This window comes from Mustela lutreola, chromosome 15 (assembly GCF_030435805.1).
Source record: "Mustela lutreola isolate mMusLut2 chromosome 15, mMusLut2.pri, whole genome shotgun sequence".
NCBI classification, from domain to species: domain Eukaryota; kingdom Metazoa; phylum Chordata; class Mammalia; order Carnivora; family Mustelidae; genus Mustela; species Mustela lutreola.
This window is the reverse complement of record NC_081304.1, coordinates 16,442,737-16,461,644: the sequence shown is the minus strand read 5'-3', so window position 1 is coordinate 16,461,644 and position 18,908 is coordinate 16,442,737. Positions and strand designations below refer to the sequence as shown.

Sequence of the window (18,908 nt, the reverse complement as noted above, 5' to 3'; positions counted from 1 at the left end):
ATCTATCAATTTATTATAAAAATTTACCCCTCAGATAAAGCTATAAATTTAGAAATTAAATGGAACTAAAAAAGCACTGATTTTTAAATATAATAAATCACTGAAAAATGCAGACTTCTGTGTTTCTTTTAAAGCAGAAAGCAAGTAGATCTCATTTTACTCAAAGTAAGGAGTGATGGTCAAGAGCTGAAACCTGATAGACAGTAAAGTTTCAAGCACTTTCGTGTATACATACACAATGCTTTTAAAATGATCGTTGATGCGTCCTAGAGCACAATATACTAAGGCACTCTTTCCTCACACTGTCCAGGTCTTATTTACATTAACAGTTTCTGCTCCAGGCATTCTATTAATTTCTGTCCTTAACTAGAAAGCTAGTGGTATACTCATGGTCACAATATGACTCATTCTAGAGGACACAAGGCCAAATCATTCCTTAAACATATTCTATTACCTTATTTCTTATTCTCAATTTTAACAGCTTTTAGCTTTGAAAAATATTTTTCTTGTGAATAATTTGTATCACTTTCCAAAAACTGAGAAGGAGAAAAAAAAGAGTAAGTAGGGGAACCCTCCCCTAGCTACCTCTACAAACCTACCTATTTCACATAATGATTCAAAGGGGGACCAGAGGAAAGGATTTAAACTAAGGCTCTTTTGGTAACATTCTGATCCTTTGGCAAGCCGATCTGTCTTGCTGTAAAGACAAACAAATAGATTAGACAAGCTATACAACCCAAAACATTATAAAGAAATTTGTCGTACAAAAAAATTAGGTACTCATATATATATTACATACATATACGTAATACATATCTAAGTTCTGCAAGTACTCTTCTTTTTTTTTTTTTTTTTTTTTTAAGATTTTATTTATTTATTTGACAGAGAGAGATCACAAGTAGATGGAGAGAGAGGCAAGCAGAGAGAGAGAGAGGGAAGCAGGCTCCCTGCCGAGCAGAGAGCCCGATGTGGGACTCGATCCCAGGACCCTGAGATCATGACCTGAGCCGAAGGCAGCGGCTTAACCCACTGAGCCACCCAGGCACCCCTGCAAGTACTCTTCTTGACGCTTCCCTAAATTACCAATTTCCCCTTCTTACCATTCTCCAATCTCTATTATTTAAGGCAGTTCAAATCAAAAGGCCAGTGAAAGCAAGCACAGAACATGAATTGAAAGGAGTGCTAGCCTAATAAACTATCATTGATTCTTGAATATTATAATTGCTTTTAATTTCCTGTCAGATACTAGAATTACTGAGGAGAGATGAACAATATCCAAATATCTGTCCTATTCTTAATTTTTAATGTAATATCTCATTTGTAATTTTGAAAGCGACTTAAATGTTTTAAATGATCAGATCTTCTAATGAAGTAGAGGTAGTGGCTTTTTTTGTTTGTTTTTTTTTTAAAGATTTTATTTTTAAGTAATCTCTACACCCAAAATGGGGCTTGAACTCACAACTCTGAGATCAAGAGTTGCATGATCTACTGACTAAGCCAGCCAGGTGCCCCAAGGTGGCAACTCTTAATGAAAAGTTTCTCAAAGAATTGAGGTAAAAGATTATTTAGATGGTACTGGCAAGAAACCAGTTAATCTAACAATCAGACTTATTACTGTGTCCTAAACATAGAAGTCCCATGAGCTATTGTAGACAAAAAGACCAATAAAGAGATAAAAAAGATATCCTAACAAGCTATAGCTACCAAACAACAACAGGTATGTATCTAGATTACTGTATCCAATTTTGGTCATAAGACAGACATATAATGGCTGAAATGAAAAGCCACTTTTTTTAACAGAATTTTCCCCCACTGGATATTAAATCTTTTAATATATATGATGAATAAAAGGAACCCATCCTTATTCTTTAAACAAGGGTGGGGGGAACCCTTCTTTGTGGTTAGGGCCTGATTCAACTGTACCTTCAAAACTTTTAATAATCTTGCTTAAAAATAATTAGTAAAACACATATAGTATTTTTGTGATTTAAACATTTCATTTTGTTTCATTAAACTTTATTTTGAAATAATGTTAGACTCATATCCAAGTTACAAAAATAACACAGAGTTTTTATGTACCCTACACCCAGGTCCCTCAATGACAACACTGTACATAACAATAGCACAGTTACCAAAACTGGGAAATTAACAACAGCATAAACTAAACCACAGACTTTATTTGGATTTTAGCAGTTCTTACGTGCATGCATTTGTTTATGAATAGTTTTATGGAATTTTATCGCATATAAAGATTTGTGTAACCACCACCACGATCAGAATACAGAACTGTCCCAACAGCCCAGAGAAACTCCACACCTGCCTCTGCACAGCCATATTCTTGCTTCAAAACTACCTTCTGATCTGACAACTACTGATCTGTCTCTATCATTATAATTCTATCATATCTACGTTTTATGAGAAATTCTGTTGCTCTGCATCCTCACCAGCACTTGGTATTGTCAATTCTTATTTTAACCATTCTAACAGGTGTGTAGTGGTTTCTAATGGTGTTTTTTATCTGCCTTTCCTCAGCAGCTAATGATTTGGCACATTTTTTCATGTGATTACTTACCATCTGTATATCCTCCTTGGTGAAATGTCCATTCAAATACTTCACCCACATTCAAATTAGTTTCCTAATTTCTAATTTTCTTATTATGGAGAATTCAAGAAACAAACTGTTTCTACCAAATCTTTCCTACTTACCATCTTACCCTTCCTTCTTAACCAAGTAGAACTCATTACTTCCTCCTTCAGACAAAATACTGCTCAAGGTTTAACATGGCATTTTTATTGTGATAAAAACTTACAAACTTTGTTTACAGCTTCTCTATTATAAACCTTTGAGGGCAAGGACTGTGAGTTACTTATCTTTACATTCCAGTGTCAAGTACTGTGTCTAGCCATAAATGGAGGATAGACCTCAAAATATTTTGAAGAAATGACAAGAATAATCATAGTTGCATGAACTAAAATTCATTACGCCAAGTCCTTTTACTAAGATAAATGAAGATATTGATATTATATCTTTACTTACTCCTGTTCTCAAAAGAGTGGTGTCATCTGAAAATGAGCCCCCAAATTCAGCCAAATAATTTATTCTGTTCAAAAAGACATTTTCAAGGTTTTTAAAAAACTACTATTCAAACTAGCCTCAATTTATCTTAAAACAGATGCTTTCCTAACTCTTTAGACAAGCAATTCTCAACCATTTCTTCTACAATATGTAACAGGTGACACTTATACATGTGATGATGCACTCCCATGGGCAGTTGAACAATTCCTGTTATCTAATTATATCTCCACCCTCTACTCCCCAACTCAGAATATTTCAGAATAAAAATCAGTGCGAACAGTATTATTATAGTGATGACTTTTAATTCATTCTCACTTGCTTTCAAAAGACTAAATTTAAATAAATGTAAAGAAATTTTAAATACATTTAAAATTCTTTGCAAATCACTATTATTTCAACTATCATTGTAGGAAGTTTCCTATGACATGCCTCAAGATTAGTATGGCAAACCAGATGGAAATTACTATTCTTTATTACTGAAGTTTGCCTTCAAGCCTTGTTCTAAGGAGCAAAAGTGATATTTAATACTAGAGAAAGAACTTCACTCATTTCTTTTTCTTCACCCAAGGTGAAGATATTCTCCTCACCCAAGGTAAAAAACCCCCATAATGTGCACTCAATTATTAGGTAGTGTTGCTGTAGCTACTATTATTAAGGCAAGGTGGATATTCAAAAATGGGATCAACATCCCTATTATGTTATAGGTTTATTAACAAGGTCATAGAACTAGAAGACTGTGTGTACTCTTCAGCCAAGTGCTATCTGATAAACATAGATAATATAAGTTTTTTCTAAGTCACAAAGACTTCTAGCACTGGAAAAAGTATCTTCTGGTAACTTGAATCATTCATACTTACCAATATACGTGTCCCAACAAAGAAAGAGTAAAGCAAGCTGAATCACCAAACTCAGTAACAATATCATCATGGCTTTTCTGCTTATTAAACACTCCACCAGATAAGATCTGTTCCCCTTCTGCAAGCCTTTAAAACACAAATTTACAGATTAACAAAAGTCAGTATAAAAAGTACTGTGTGTAAAGACATTCTTCACTACCAATGTAATTCCTTATATGGAGATAGATAAAGTAAGAAGTCCATGGTACCTTTAGAACAGCAATAACCATGTGTTTAGAATCATTTGGAAGACTGGGAATTTATGATCTTAAAATTCCAGTCTTGCCTTTAAAAACAGAAACTGTTAAATTTAGTTTCTGTATGTACAAATGTAGTCTGAGCAACATACACATTACTCATGTCAAAAGAAATGGAAGGCCATTATACTGGGGGAAAATGTGAACGGTTCTTCACTAACAGATGTAGTGATCCTTTTTAGTTCTATAATTCCTTGAAATAGGAATCAGCAAGCAAATTAAACAAGACCAACAGATCTTAACTAAAAACTGAATACTTAATGGTCTCAGTCACTTTTAGGTTTACAAAAGAAACCTGAATAGCACGTCATCTCTTTTTGTCAATTATGTTTTCTTGATATAGAAAATCCTAAGTGTTCCCCAAAGGAAAAAAAAAAAAAAGACCTGACTTCACTATTTATTTTTAGCACATTAGAGTTTGTAATTGTTTCTGTTTTAAAGTTTTTTCCAAACATCATGGGGAAAACTCTCAAGTAAGTTTGCATAGCATATCCTAAACATAAATGATATCTATAGTTCTTTTATTGTCAGTGGGGCTTTTAAGAAACCATGAATTCTTGTAAATGGAATAAAAATGTCTAAGGTAAGAACTGGCTTAAGAAACTGCAAGTTAAATAAATTTTTAAGAATTTAATATTAGAATCTTTGAAGTAAAAATAATTCAATAACAAGTGCTTCAGAAATTTTATAAATAGTTTAGCTAGCTTTAATTCAAAAGTCATCAGTAAGACAGTAGACAAATTATTATTAGTCTATGGAGACTTCATGAGGCTTAGTTGTGTCCCCCACTATAAACTTACAAACTAAATTCACATATAGGCTTTTACAGTTATCTATTTAGTCACTTTTAGCATTATTCCAACTCTTCCAGAACAGAAAAGAGTTTAAAAGAAGATAACTACCTATATCTATAGCTGCCTCCAGATTCAGAACAGGGACAGCTGACTTAATTGTAATGTTCAAATGAAGTGTTCTCCTGAATCTGCCCCCTTGCTTCAAAGAGGCAAGAGCAGTGGTTCCCAAATAGAATGATCTAAAAAGGCAAATAATTATGCAACTACCCCAGACACAATGAAGCGTTAATTTCAGGTGAACAGGTAAGGAGATTTTCAGGCTTATTCCAATTAAAAGCAAAGGAATGGAAATTAACACTTCAGATAATTTTAGAAAATGACAGGAATTAGTTATAACTTAAATTTCTCCAGAGTTGAGTTCTATTATTTATTACCATAACAATGAAATCTCTCCGTAACAAAAATGATAATGCCATAGTCAAGAATATAAACATTTTAAGTTACTGAAATAGACAAATCTTTACTACCAAAAAAGAGGAGAAAGGGAGTCAGAGTTTAATCTATCAAAAGGATTTTATCCAAAATCTACAGTGTAAGTAAACAAAATTAGATAGAAAAGATTTAAAAACTTACTTGCTGAGATCAACACAACATTTTGCAAGCAGGTATTTACACTGCGGTGTAGTACAACTGTGTCCTTTCAAGAGTCTATATGCTTTATATGCCTTTCCTGAGCGGTAATAACAGGTTGCCAATAAAAACAAGGCTTCCTCTGAGTGTACTAAGAGCACATATGAAAAAAAAATGGCTATTATTCAGTATGTTGAATGGTAATCACTGTTTATCTGGCAATAAACAAGTTTAGCAACAAAAAATTAGTCATGTTATTTAATATAAAACAATCATTTGTTAATCCAAATTTGAACTGAGAAATACTTTATTGATAGAAATCTTAGTTCCCCAAGTCCTGATTACCTTCTTACAAAGAACCAAGGAAATAATACAATGAGGGCAGTCACGGTATTTTCAATAAATCCTTAAGAAAATTGTGCACTTGTGCACACACACCCACACACGCACACACCCACACCTACCTTTAAACAGACTACCAGTAAACTGTCTTTTTTTTGGTAATATTTTTCTAATAGACTCTTTGAGAGAACAGAAGTTAAATTTCATGAGAAGGTAACTCAGGGTTATAAAGCTAATTATCAATCTGAGATTTTCTACATTAAAAAAGGATAAGATTGTGGGATTATGGACATTGGGGAGGGTATGTGCTTTGGTGAGTGCTGTGAAGTGTGTAAACCTGGTGATTCACAGACCTGTACCCCTGGGGATAAAAATATATGTTTATAAAAAAAAAGAAAAGGGTAAGATTTAAAACACGCATGCTTAATTCTAACACCAAAGACAAGCTAAATTATACAAGATAATTTAAGACAAAAGAAAAATTCTAAATTGTGAATACCCACAATGTTTAAACATACAATTGACAGACTTAACACTTCTATAGCAATAATTATATTGCCCTGCAATGGCAAGAGTGGAATTATTCAGTCTGTCCGCTAGTCTTAGTATTAGGAAATGCCCCTTCTTGCTTAATGAAATATGGCATTTTTTCCTCACTTCCTGTCTCCCAAACCATCACCTCACTTCTATCCTTGCAAGCTACCAACCAATGCAGGTGAGAGTCTACAGAAGCACACAAAGGAGATAGAGGGAAAAATCACAAATCTGTGCTTCTGAAAATGGGTTATGTAATAATCTCAGTGGGCTGAAGGATGTTCTTCTAAAGCAGTGGTTCAGAAGTGTGGTCCCTCTACCAGCATCAGCATGATTTGGGAGCTTGTTAAAAGAGAAATTCTTAGCTTTATCTCAGACACGCTAAGTCGGTAATTCTGGGAGTGGAGACCAGCAGCAACCTGTGTTGTAACAAACCCTTCAGGTGATTCTTATGCATGCTGAGGTTTGAGGATCACTGCTCTGAAGTACAGGTAAATTTGCCACATCCTCTTAAAAGTTAACTTCACTCAAAGTTTGGGCTTAAAAAAGTAGTTAAGTTCACTTAAAGCTGGAGATAAAAAAGTCGGTAATTTTTAAGTTTATTCCTACAAAGGTTTTTTGGGAGTCATATATAGATGCAAGCAAAAACTAACAGAACCCTTCCACTCTGGTACACCTTACGATTTTTCATGAAACCTTACTACAAAAAAAATAAAATAAAAAAAAATAAAAAAGCAATGAATGATATGTAGCAAATGATAAAAAATTCTGGCAACATGTTAACGGGATGTACCTAGTATTAGTGCATCAGAAGCAAAAAAATGAATAGGGAGCTCTACTGCAACAAACTGTTAATTTTACTGAACTCTAAGTGCTAATTCATATACATTAGAAAGCGTGATTTCTTCCTGATTTTGCAAAGGCCTAGATTCCCCTTATACGTTTTTCAAAACTATTGATTGCACCAATAAACAAGGGCTCCCCTAAACTAGTTTAACTTTCAACCATAACAATGCTTCATCAAATGTTTTGTCTCAAATACTTGATTATGTTTAGGTACATTTTCACTGCAGAAAAATTCCCTAATAACATAAAGACACCAAATATTCTGTGTGGTGTCATACTGCAGTTAGCTTTTTGAAATGTAATAACTTAAAATATACCAGTTCAGATGGGAATATGGATTGGAAGTTTAAGCACACCTTAAGGTTAATGAAAGAATAAGATATTGAAGTAAATCCAGAACAACTTGAAGGGTTGTGAAAGACATGGAGAGACCTGGGTGGTTTTTGAGGCTCCCCAGAAATAACCTGCCAGTCCCGAACACTGAATCAGTAGTAAGGAGTTATAATAAAGCTAAAAAGCATAGACTATTAACAAATGGATTTCATCTGGAACAGTAACTCCAACTGATTGACAGTGGCTGCCTCAAGTGCAAAATTCAGAAAAATTCTAAGGCTGACCACAACTTAACTAGTAAGTGTGCAAATATCAAAGTAAACGGACCTAGAAATGGTTACAGATGTCTGCATGACACTTATTTACCATCCTTTACTTAGAGCCTTAATTCAATAGGTGATTGGGAATTATAAAATCCATATTATACTTTATAATCAGAAATAAAGTGAACATTGACTCCACACACTTACTGTAATATTGAGAACTCAATCATGTACTAGTTAAATTATGGTACATCCATATGATGGAACACTCTGGAATTGTTAAAGAAAAAGAAAGACATAGAACAATTTCCAGAATGCACTGTTTAAGTGAAAAAAGCAGAAACAAAAAAGAAGTGGAACTACACTGGAGCTCCTCTTCTTACAGATTAGGCTTCAAAAACGGAAAGGTTTCATGTAAGTCCAAAACAATTAACAGGGGTTTAGTACTGCATCCTCCAGATACATTTCCATCAAATAGGAAGGTGAGTCAGTCCCTCACAGCTTTCAAATCAGTTAAGACACCTCTTCTGGATGTTGACTTACAACGTGAATGAGCAGCCTTTATCCAAAGTGGACCAGTTTTGGCAAGACTTAGAAGTCTGAGGTGAAGGTTCTCTAGCCTTGATAAAGTCTATGATTATCACAGAGAACTGCTTAGAGGTTAGAGTACTCTGCTTGCTGCCTTGTCATGAACTGGACATTGTGAGTGAGTATTCAGAGGGCATAGAACTGTGAAATCATCTATGATATGTGACACACGTTTCATCTTGATTATCTTTTAAGTTCTTAAATCAAGGATGGGCAGTACAGCACATGCATCAGAACTATGGACTCCAGAGCTAAACAGCTTAGGGTCAGATTCCAGCACTACCACTTACTAGCTTCATGACTTATGGCAAGTTAACGTCTCTGTCCCTCAATTTTTTCATCTGCAAAATAAGGACATAAGAGACATTGATCTCTATGGGTTCCTCTAGGAGCAAATGAGTTAATCAAAGGACAGTACTGAGGATAGCACCTGATACATAAAGAGGTATATGTGCTATTATTACCATTTGCTTTCTCCTACATTTACAGTACCTGAATAGTCATTTGATAGTAATGTTGGTTATACATACATGGCACTGAGCCACAAGCTCAAATAATTCCATTTAATTACTAACTTTTCTTTGGCTGAAAGATTTCAATTGCCTGGGTGTTGTGCTTTTCAGATGCTACATGATTCACTCCATCCTTTAGAGTAATTTCTTTTGTTGAATACCTCATTTACATATACAACTTCAGTATTTTAATACTGTTCTCACTTTTTATTTTCTCTACAGTTGTTTATATCCTAAATTTCAATACTAACTGGTTTTATATTTATTGTATATGATAGGGTTAATAATGGTTTAAGATACTTTGAAATCATGCTCAGAGTAAATATACCACAGGTGAGAGGAGTGGAGGAAATTTCAGAAAGGCTCTTTAGAGTTGGGTTGACAGGGAGGAGGAAGTGGCCATACATAATGAGAAAGCAGATGGCCAGACTGTGCAGGGGCTTTGCAAGCTGTCTATAGGGATAAATCCTTCTAGCAACTAGACACCTCTAAAGCATTTTAAGAAGAAACATGAAGAGAATGGGTTGATTTGGGAAGTGGAAAGGGAAGAGGCAGGCAAGAGTAAATATGGGAAAACCAGTCAGGAAGCTTTTTTAGAAGAGATGTCTTAGATTAGCGTGGTAACATAAATCCAGCTTTGCATGCACTGAGTTTGGTGTGTGTGATGTTGTGTGGAACAGCTAAGATAATGCAATAAAACAGTTGAATTTTGAATTAAAAAAGGTTGTTGGAAAGAGTTGAGTCTTAATCACTAACACATTATAAAAATAAAAGCTATGACAATCAAACAGCATCATCTTTTTCACCAGCAAGCATTTAACAATGACAGTAAAAGTTTAGGGCAATGGGCCAGACATCCTTTTGGAGCTCCAACCCCACTCCGCCCCCACCATAGAACAAAATGACCTGAATTTTTAGACTAGATATATATATTAAATTTTCCAATAATGACCTAAAAATGAAACATTATGCCACATCATTAGTAGCATTCTGGACATTTCCCCTCAATGATGACCTTAACATAAATTGGCAAATAATTTTTTTAAAAATGTTGCCATTTGTAGTCACATATTTCTGTGAGTTTAGGCTCTCAGTATCATAGCTAAGAGAAAAGAAACAGATGCTGAACCTTTTACTCTGGTTCACCTCTCTTCGACTGAGCCCAATTTACTGAAATCAATATACCCAGTGCAATTTCTACATCTGGTCCATTACTCATTAAAACAGGGAGAAACTGGTGAACAATTTTATGGTAATATAAAATGTTTTCATACTTAAAAATAAACATTTTATAGTAGAGGATGCAAACTCTACATCAAGATAGAATACTAGATTTCCAAGTTTTCAAGAGGACCCTCAAAATAACTGAGGGAACACAGGGAACCTTGACACAAGGTCTTTAGCTACTTTTTCCTTGCTTTACATCAGTTACAATCATCAGTCCTATATGGTCTCATAGAAGCAATTTTTCATTCTTCCCCAGAGATCTTGGGCATTTCCTTATAAAACAAAATGCACACAAAACTTGTATCTGGTTTGTTTTCTGAACACAAATAACTCATCTCTCTCCAAGGACCTATCATATTAATCGTATTAATGTATTCTTTACCTATATAGTCTAAGACTGTTTCTATTTTTTCCTAACCACCCATTTCTCTTCATTCCCAACAGATAAATATATATATAATTACAATTTAAAACCTTAGAAAATTTTAGAAATACTACATGCTGTCTATTAGGACAAGGGGAAAAGCTGAATCTATATTCTGTCCCACAGTTAATCAATTAGCAATGGAGAAAAACCCTGGTCAAGGAGATCAGGCATTGGCAGCAGGAAGGAAAAATAGGTGCTTACAATGGCAAAAGGGGATATGGGGGGAGATGATAAGATTAGGACAGTTTTTCCAAACAGCAAGTCTCAATTCACTGTGGATTGTGAAATCAATTTAGAGGATATCAACCTGCATTAAAACAACAACAAAAAACACTCAAATAGAAAAATATCAGAGGGCATCCTATATAAGATGAGTAAAAAAAAAATCTTAAAAGCCACTGTATTAGAGTATGCTAGGGGACAGGAACTTGTCAAGGACTTCCTACGTACCAGAAACCATAGCAGATTAGAATTAGTGCTGAAAACTATCTTGTTAAATAGATATTTCTTTTCCTGTTTTAAAGATGAGGAAAATTAGGCTTAGAATAACTTCTTACTTGAGATCAAGAGGCTAATGAACATATGAGTTGACATTCTTTCTTACACCACTTTGCTTATACCACGGTCTTAGGTGGACTAACTATGCAAACAAAAATGTATGACAAGGAACTAGTGAAACTCAAGAATTTGGCTTTCAGAGGTTCCTATCCATCTACTTCTTTAGCCCCATGCCCTTTACCTAAAACACAGCAGCTACCACTAGTGGCACGGGAGACCAGTGAGCAAAAGGGCAATCAGGTTACATCTAGAATACCAACTCTAATCAACTAATACTGTCAGCCAGCAACACCACATCAATGACAATTCCAAGGTTCAATGGGAATAAGTAGTATGATAGATTAGTGATGTCTACCATAAATCAGAGTGGCATGTATTTGCTACCCTTCATAAAATGGAATCAGAAAGATTTACTACTTATTGCCTGTGAACACTGGTCTCAGTTTCTTCATTTCTAAAATGGCAATAACAATGTCGACTTTATAGGATTATTGAAGATTAAATAAGGAATTAATATTATGTAGAGAACCTAGTACATAGTAAGAAATCAATAAGTGGTAGAAGTTATGCTTGTCATTATTTTTGAATGAGGATAGTATCTGCTCCTGTTGCACTTAAATTCTAAAATCTTCCCTCACAGAAACTGGAGTTAAGTGATTAGGCTCTACAGTTAACTCCCGAACAATGAGGGGGTTAGGAGCACCTATCCTGCAGTCAAAAATCCGCAAGTAACTTTTGACTCCCCCAAAACTTAACTACTAAAAGCCTACCGCTGACCAGAAGCCTTACTGATAACATAAACAGTCGATTAATACATATTCTGTATGTTATATACTGTACTCCTACAATAAAGATGAAGAGATAAGAAAAAGCTATTAAGAAGGGTATTCAGAAGGGTGGGGCGCCCGGGTGGCTCAGTCAGTTAAATGTCTGACTCTTGATTTAGGCTCAGGTCATGATCTCAGGGTTGTGGGATCAAGTCCCACATTGGGCTCTGGGCTTGGGTATGGAGCCTGCTTGAGATTTTCTCTCTCTCTCCCCTCCCCTTCCTCCCTGCCCCCGCTTAAGAGAGACAAAAACAAAAACAAAACAAACAAACAAAAAACATAAGGAAAAGAAAATGCATTTACAGTACAGTCCTGAGTAAATTTGCATATAAGAAGACCTACACACAGTTCAAATCCATGTTATTCAAGGGTCAACTGTATATTGAGAGACACTAAGACTTACTGAGCAACTTTCCAAGTGTCAAGTGCTGTATCAAACATAGAAAGCGAATTGAACAGCTTTATGCAGATTCATCTGGAATCCTGCCTCAATTCTATGGGAAAATCTAATCATCTTAATTTGAAACCACAATTCACAATCTTTTGAAGCAGAACTATAATAAACTAGAAACTGCCAATCCTTTAATAAACAAAATCAAAAAAGAAAGTGTAAGACAGCAAAACATGAGGGCTGTGCATGTATCAATGAAAATATAACGTAAGTAGGTTATGCATGATAAACCTTGCTTTTATATAATTGAGCAGAGTAGGGTAATCTATTGCATTATCTTTTAAGCCTCCCACTCTTCTAAATCTTTTAATTGGGATCTCAGACTCCTGTTGCACAGATGTTCCCCACTGTCCTCTCTGAACATCTGTTCTCCCTTGAAGGACCTGACAGCACTCTCAAAGAGATGTTATTTCCCTCATATATCACTTATATCAAAGTTAGGGTAAGGTTTCCTCTTCGTTTTTGTTTTTTTTTTAAGATTTTACTTATTGATTTGAGAGAGAGAGAAAGCAAGCATGAGCGGGGGCCGTGGGGGGGGAGGAGAAAAGGAGAGGGAGAACCAGATTCCCTGCTGAGCAGGGAGGCTGATGATAATACAGGGCTTGATCCCAGGACCCCAGGACCATGACCTAAGCTGAAGGCAGATAGATGCTTAACCGACTAAGCCACCCAGGTACCCCTCCTCTTTGCTTCTTAAAACTATTTGCAAGCATTACTCTTTGCCTGTTTGTGATATTCCCTGCTCCTGAGTACATACCTTCTCATAACTCTCAGCTACGAAATTCAGGACATTATGCTTCATTAATGGAAGAATTTTACAACTGGCTCATGGTCTTCTGCTCCCATGTTATTCACATACATTTCCCAATTCAGCCTCACTGGGACTGCTGGCACTTCTCTGTATCTTATTTACTAATCCCCTTCTGGGTTAACTCTCCTATACAGTTTCTGTTTCCTGGTTCCAGATCTTGCTTATGTTCGTAATGTTCTTATCCCTTGTGCTTTCTTGTGACACATGCCTGGCAAACCCCTAATATCTACCTTCTTATGCTTACAGTTTGGTTACTAAGGACTGATTACTACAGTAAAATCATACAACTGAGTAGAAAGGTTCCACTAGCAATTCATACAAGAACACACAAAATACATAAAAATAAAGCTCATCTATAACCATAAAAAAATTAAACTTCTTGGCAAGTAGTCCAATGGGAATGTCACAAAAAGTAGAAAAATTGAGTTAAGCAAACACACCTGAGTAAAAAGAAGGCAGCACTGTTTCTGATTGGGAAAGCTAATCTATAATAAGATGTCAATACTTCTTAAATTAATTTACAGAATTATATGGTTACAGGTCAGGCCTGATCAAAATCTTTGTGAAATTTCAAAGCAATAATAAGATACACATAGAAAAATGAAGGATAAAAAAGGGCAAAGACTTATCAGAGAACAAATTGGAAAGAAAAAATTGATGGGAGATAGGCCTTATGAAATATTGAAATACAATATAAAGTGTTAACTAAAAATGGTATGATATTGGGTTAAAGATAGGTAATAAATGGAAGAGGAGAGAAATTCTGGAGATAGAAAAAAATATTATTTTAAAATTTAATATAAAACCAAGTAAAATACCATGTGGGAGGGAAAAAGACATTGCTTAATATGTAATATTGAATAAATGTTTAACAATACCATGATAAATTCTTTAAATTTTTTTAAAGCACCAATAACCATACATTCACTGTAGTGGTAGAAAGATGGCAATTTTCCAGCTACTAAAGCAATAGGATAAAGTATAAATGACAAAGCTAGTGAGTTCAACTATGTAAAAATCTTAAATATTAAAATAATAAAAACCAACCAAATTAACATTAAAAAGCAACAATCTGGGGCAACTATATAATAAAGACATAGCTCACAGAAATAGGAATAAATTTAAAACAAACACCTGAGAAAATATCCAGGATCCCTTATAGTAATAAAAATGCAAGACAAAATACCCCACAATTCTCAAGTAAGCAAAAGTATATTAAATTGATCAATTCTGATATTTACAGGATTATGAAGGAAATCTTATGCTGTTGGTAACACCCCAAATTATTATTATTGGGCAAAAAGTAATTTGTTGTAGAATTGATCACACTGTTTAAGTTGTAAATTCTATTCTAGAATATATAACACAAAGAAAGGACTTAAAAGAACAAAAAGCTGTACCTAATTATCTATATTAGCATCTTAAAAAGAGAATTACAATAATTAGTGACAGAAACAAAACATATATTACCAGATGTTTACTAAACATTTATTACCATGCCAGAAGGCTGTCCCAAATGCTTTAAATACATTATCTCATTTCATTCTTCAATGTTAAGAAGCAATTATTACTATCTTTATTTGCTAGATGAAAAAATCTGAAATACTCAGACACTGAGTAACTTGCCCAAGGTATACAACTTCATATTTAAGTGACAGGGTTAAGGGTTTGTACCAAGGCTACAGACTAAACTCTTGCTCTTAGCCACAGGATACAGACTTTTCTAAGAAAAAACCTGGAAAAACGTATCTAAAGATTGGAAAATGATTAAGTACACCATAGTGTAAAACCTGGAACAACTCTACAGTGATTAAAAGTATCATGTAAGATACTTTCAGAAGTTCTTATGAATTAGTGCCAATCATAAAGGAAAAATAAAAGTGATCACCAGAATCTTATATGTCCTAAGAAATGACAGAATTCCATATATTTTATACACTTATGGTTCTATAGAGATGAAGAAATTACAAACCTTCAGCATACAGTCGTTCTGCAAGGAAAACTGCATCTCGGTAAGCATAGTGGTTTAGAGCTTGCCATATAGCAGCCTGGAAGTAGAGGGAAAAAAACATAAATATATAAACATACAGAATTTCAAAATAAGTCCTAGCAGAGCCTTGCATATAACAGCAAACCAGTCAACAACCTTCGTTTAAGTAATAAAACTCAATGCCCATCATGCAAACTCCATAGTTTCCTAGAAAAGGCTCTTCATAGTATGGCTCCTAACATACCTGAATTTACTCATTCAACTCTCCATGGACATTTAGGCCTCTGTGCCTTTGTACTTCCTTTCCCCCCAGAGAGGAATGTGGGCTCCCTCACCTACCTCCTTTTACAAATTGCTCATCCCTAAAGACCCAGCTAAATTAATATCTATTTCATAAAGGTTTCCTGGCTGATTCCTAGCTATTTTCTTGGTAAACATATGTCTTCTAGTGAAGCACTCATATTTTGTTATAGTTATTGTTTATAGGTCTGCCCGCACCACTAAACTATACTGCTCTAAACTTACAACAGTGGTTTAAACAATTTTTCATGATATACATGAAATGTATGTCATCCTCTACAAAAACTTCCTCACCTATTACCTTTAATGCTATCCTGTTCTAATCTACTCAAGGAAGCATATTAGAAATATATTAGGAAAATATTATTAGGAAAATAATATATTAGCATATAAGCAGAGTTGTTATAGGAATAACCTTTAATCTATTTGAATATATTCTTCTATTATTTTACTTTATAAAAGATTTTATTTATTTTGAGAAAGAGAGAGAAAGAGAGAGAATTTCAAGCAGACTCCATGCTGAGCAGGGAGACTGATGGGGGCTTTATCCCAAAGACCCTGAGATCATGACCTGAGTTGAAATCAAGAGTCAGAGTGCTTAACCAACTGAGCCACCTAGACACCCTGTATTTTTCTTTTTTAGAGTTAGGAAACATATCTATAAAGTATATATCAAAAGAATATTTTAATAACAAATGAAAATATTTAGACCCATGCACTCACTATCTAGCTTAAGAAATAAAATATTATCAATATACTTGAAGCCCTCTTTCTCTGTGCTCATCAGTTACATAACCTCTTTCTAAAACCACCACCCTGAATTTTGTTAATCTTTACGTTTTCTTTACAATTTGTATACATATGCATGTATCATCTTTAAGCAACACAACATTTAGGTTTTCTGTTTTTGAATTTTAAATAAATATAAGTACAATCATATTGTATATATTCTGCTATGATTTGCTTTTGTAATCCAGTATTACACTTTAAAGATTTATTTATTTATTTATTTGACAGAGAGAGATCACAGGTAGGTAGAGAGACTGGCAGAGAGAGAGAGAGAGAGAGAGCGAGCGGGAAGCAGGCTCCCTGCTGAGCAGAGAGCCCGATGTGGGACTCGATCCCAGGACCCTGAGATCATGACCTGAGCCGAAGGCAGCGGCTTAACCCACTGAGCCACCCAGGCGCCCCCAGTATTACACTTTAAAAATTCATTCTTAATCTGTGTAGCTGGAGTTCATTCATTTTGATTGCTGGATAAATAATATTTCCATTGTATATATACCAAAATGTATTTTATCTATTTATGACATATGAACATTTGGGTTATTTCTAGTTGGTTTTTCCCCCTGGTTATAATAATGCTGCATAGAACATTCTTGTATTTGTTTCTTGGGGTATCTGTTTAAGAATCTCTCCTAATTAGGATATATATTTAAGAATGAAATTACGGGGCTGCTGAGTTTATGTTCATATACATGTTCCATCTTTAATAGGTTATGAAAATTATTTCCAAATTGTTGGTTTAATTTACACTCTTACCAAAAATGAATGAGTTCCCATTATTTCACATCCTTGTCTACGCTACATACAATCAAAAAAATTTTTAAGTTTATTTATTTATATACTTTTAGTAATTTCTGCACCTAATGTGTGGCTCGGACTCATGACCTGAAATCAAGAGTCACATGCTCTAGTGACTGAGCCAACCAGGTGCCCCTAAATTTTTAGTTTTTACTAGTCTGATAGATATAAAATGTTTATCTTGTCCCTTTAATTAACATTTCTCTAAATATTAAAATAAGGCTGTGTTCACTGGTAATTTATTTCATGTGTTTTTTTTTTAAAGATTTTATTTATTTATTTGTCAGAGACAGGAGAGAGAGTGAGCACAAGCAGACAGAGTGGTAGGCAGAGGCAGAGGGAGAAGCAGGCTCCCAGCTGAGCAAGGAGCCCGATGTGGGACTCGATCCCAGGATGCTGGGATCATGACCTGAGCTGGAGGCAGCCGCTTAACCAGCTGAGCCACCCGCTTAACCAGCTGAGCCACCCAGGCGTCCCAATTTATTTCATGTTTATTGGTCTTCTGGCAAATGCCTGTTTATGTGTCATACATTTTTCTGTTGGGTGATTTACCTTTCTTTACTATTTTATCCAGCATTTTTGGAAGCACTAAACCAGAGAGGTTTCTTTTAAGTTCCCATGTGTCATATAACACTAATTTTTAGTCTGTCATATAAATTATGTATATATAAATTATGTGTTTATATATGTTTATGTTTTGCCTAGCATTTTTAGGAGCACTAAACCACAGGAGTTTCTTTTGACTTTTCTGGGTTTCTTTTAATTTGTAGTGTATCACAAGATATAAAAGCCATCAATTAATTTTTAAAAATTCATAAACTTATAAACTGAGATATCTTACAATACTGATCATGATACAACAGCATTTTTTATTTCTAGCATGTATACCAGCTCATAATTTATTGAATAATTTAACGGACCTACAATAAAACCAGCAAGATGGGATTACCTAATGAAGACCACTAGCTAACAGTAACAGTAAAACTAGATTACATTATAACAAGTGATTAATATGCCTTGGATATAGTAAAAGCTCAAATAGTTGAATGAATAAGCAAATGTTTAATAACATTTCTATGGGTATTATTAATTATAATTTTTTATATTAAAATCCTCATAGTAGTTGATGACTTATTTAGCCCAAGGGTGTATTTTTCTATTTCCTCAAGAAAAAATGGTAAATGACTTTCATTTGGGGTTTCTAGATCCTCCTGTTTAAAACTTACTGTCTATACGGTCTAAATTTTTTAAAGTCTCAGAGATGTTCTAATTTGGCCACCTCCAGACAGACACAAGGGAAAGGAAGGAAGGAATTTAAATTTAATTTTTAATCATCTATACTAACCCAGAGAGCATTTTTATCCCTCTAATGTTAGTGTTTTTTTTTTTTTAAATGAATAAATTTTTTTTTTTTTAAAGACTTTATTTATTTGACAGAGAAAGACACACGGAGAGAGGGAACACAGGCAACGGGCGTGGGAATGGGAGAAGCAGGCCTCCCGCTGAGCAAGCAGCCCCATGCAAGGCTCGATCCCAGTACTCTGGGATCATGACCTGAGACAAAGGTAGACACTTAACTACTGAGCCACCCGGGCATCCCTAATGTTAGTGTTCTTAATCCAGTCATTTCCTACTACTTCAAGAACTATCTAAAACTGCTAT

General features: G+C 34.7%; 1 protein-coding gene across 9 annotated transcripts in view; it reads right to left on the bottom strand.

Moving 5' to 3' along the window:
- Window positions 1-18,908, bottom strand: part of CDC27 (cell division cycle 27) — a 72,791-nt gene that overhangs the window by 41,769 nt on the left and 12,114 nt on the right. For all 9 annotated transcript variants that reach the window (XM_059147700.1, XM_059147699.1, XM_059147698.1 and 6 more), the window contains exons 2-5: window positions 15,345-15,420; window positions 5,657-5,804; window positions 3,934-4,059; window positions 600-697 (exon numbers count right to left, since the gene is read on the bottom strand). In XM_059147700.1, coding sequence (XP_059003683.1) covers window positions 600-697; window positions 3,934-4,059; window positions 5,657-5,804; window positions 15,345-15,420 — 448 coding nt within the window. The remainder of the gene's footprint in view (window positions 1-599; window positions 698-3,933; window positions 4,060-5,656; window positions 5,805-15,344; window positions 15,421-18,908) is intronic.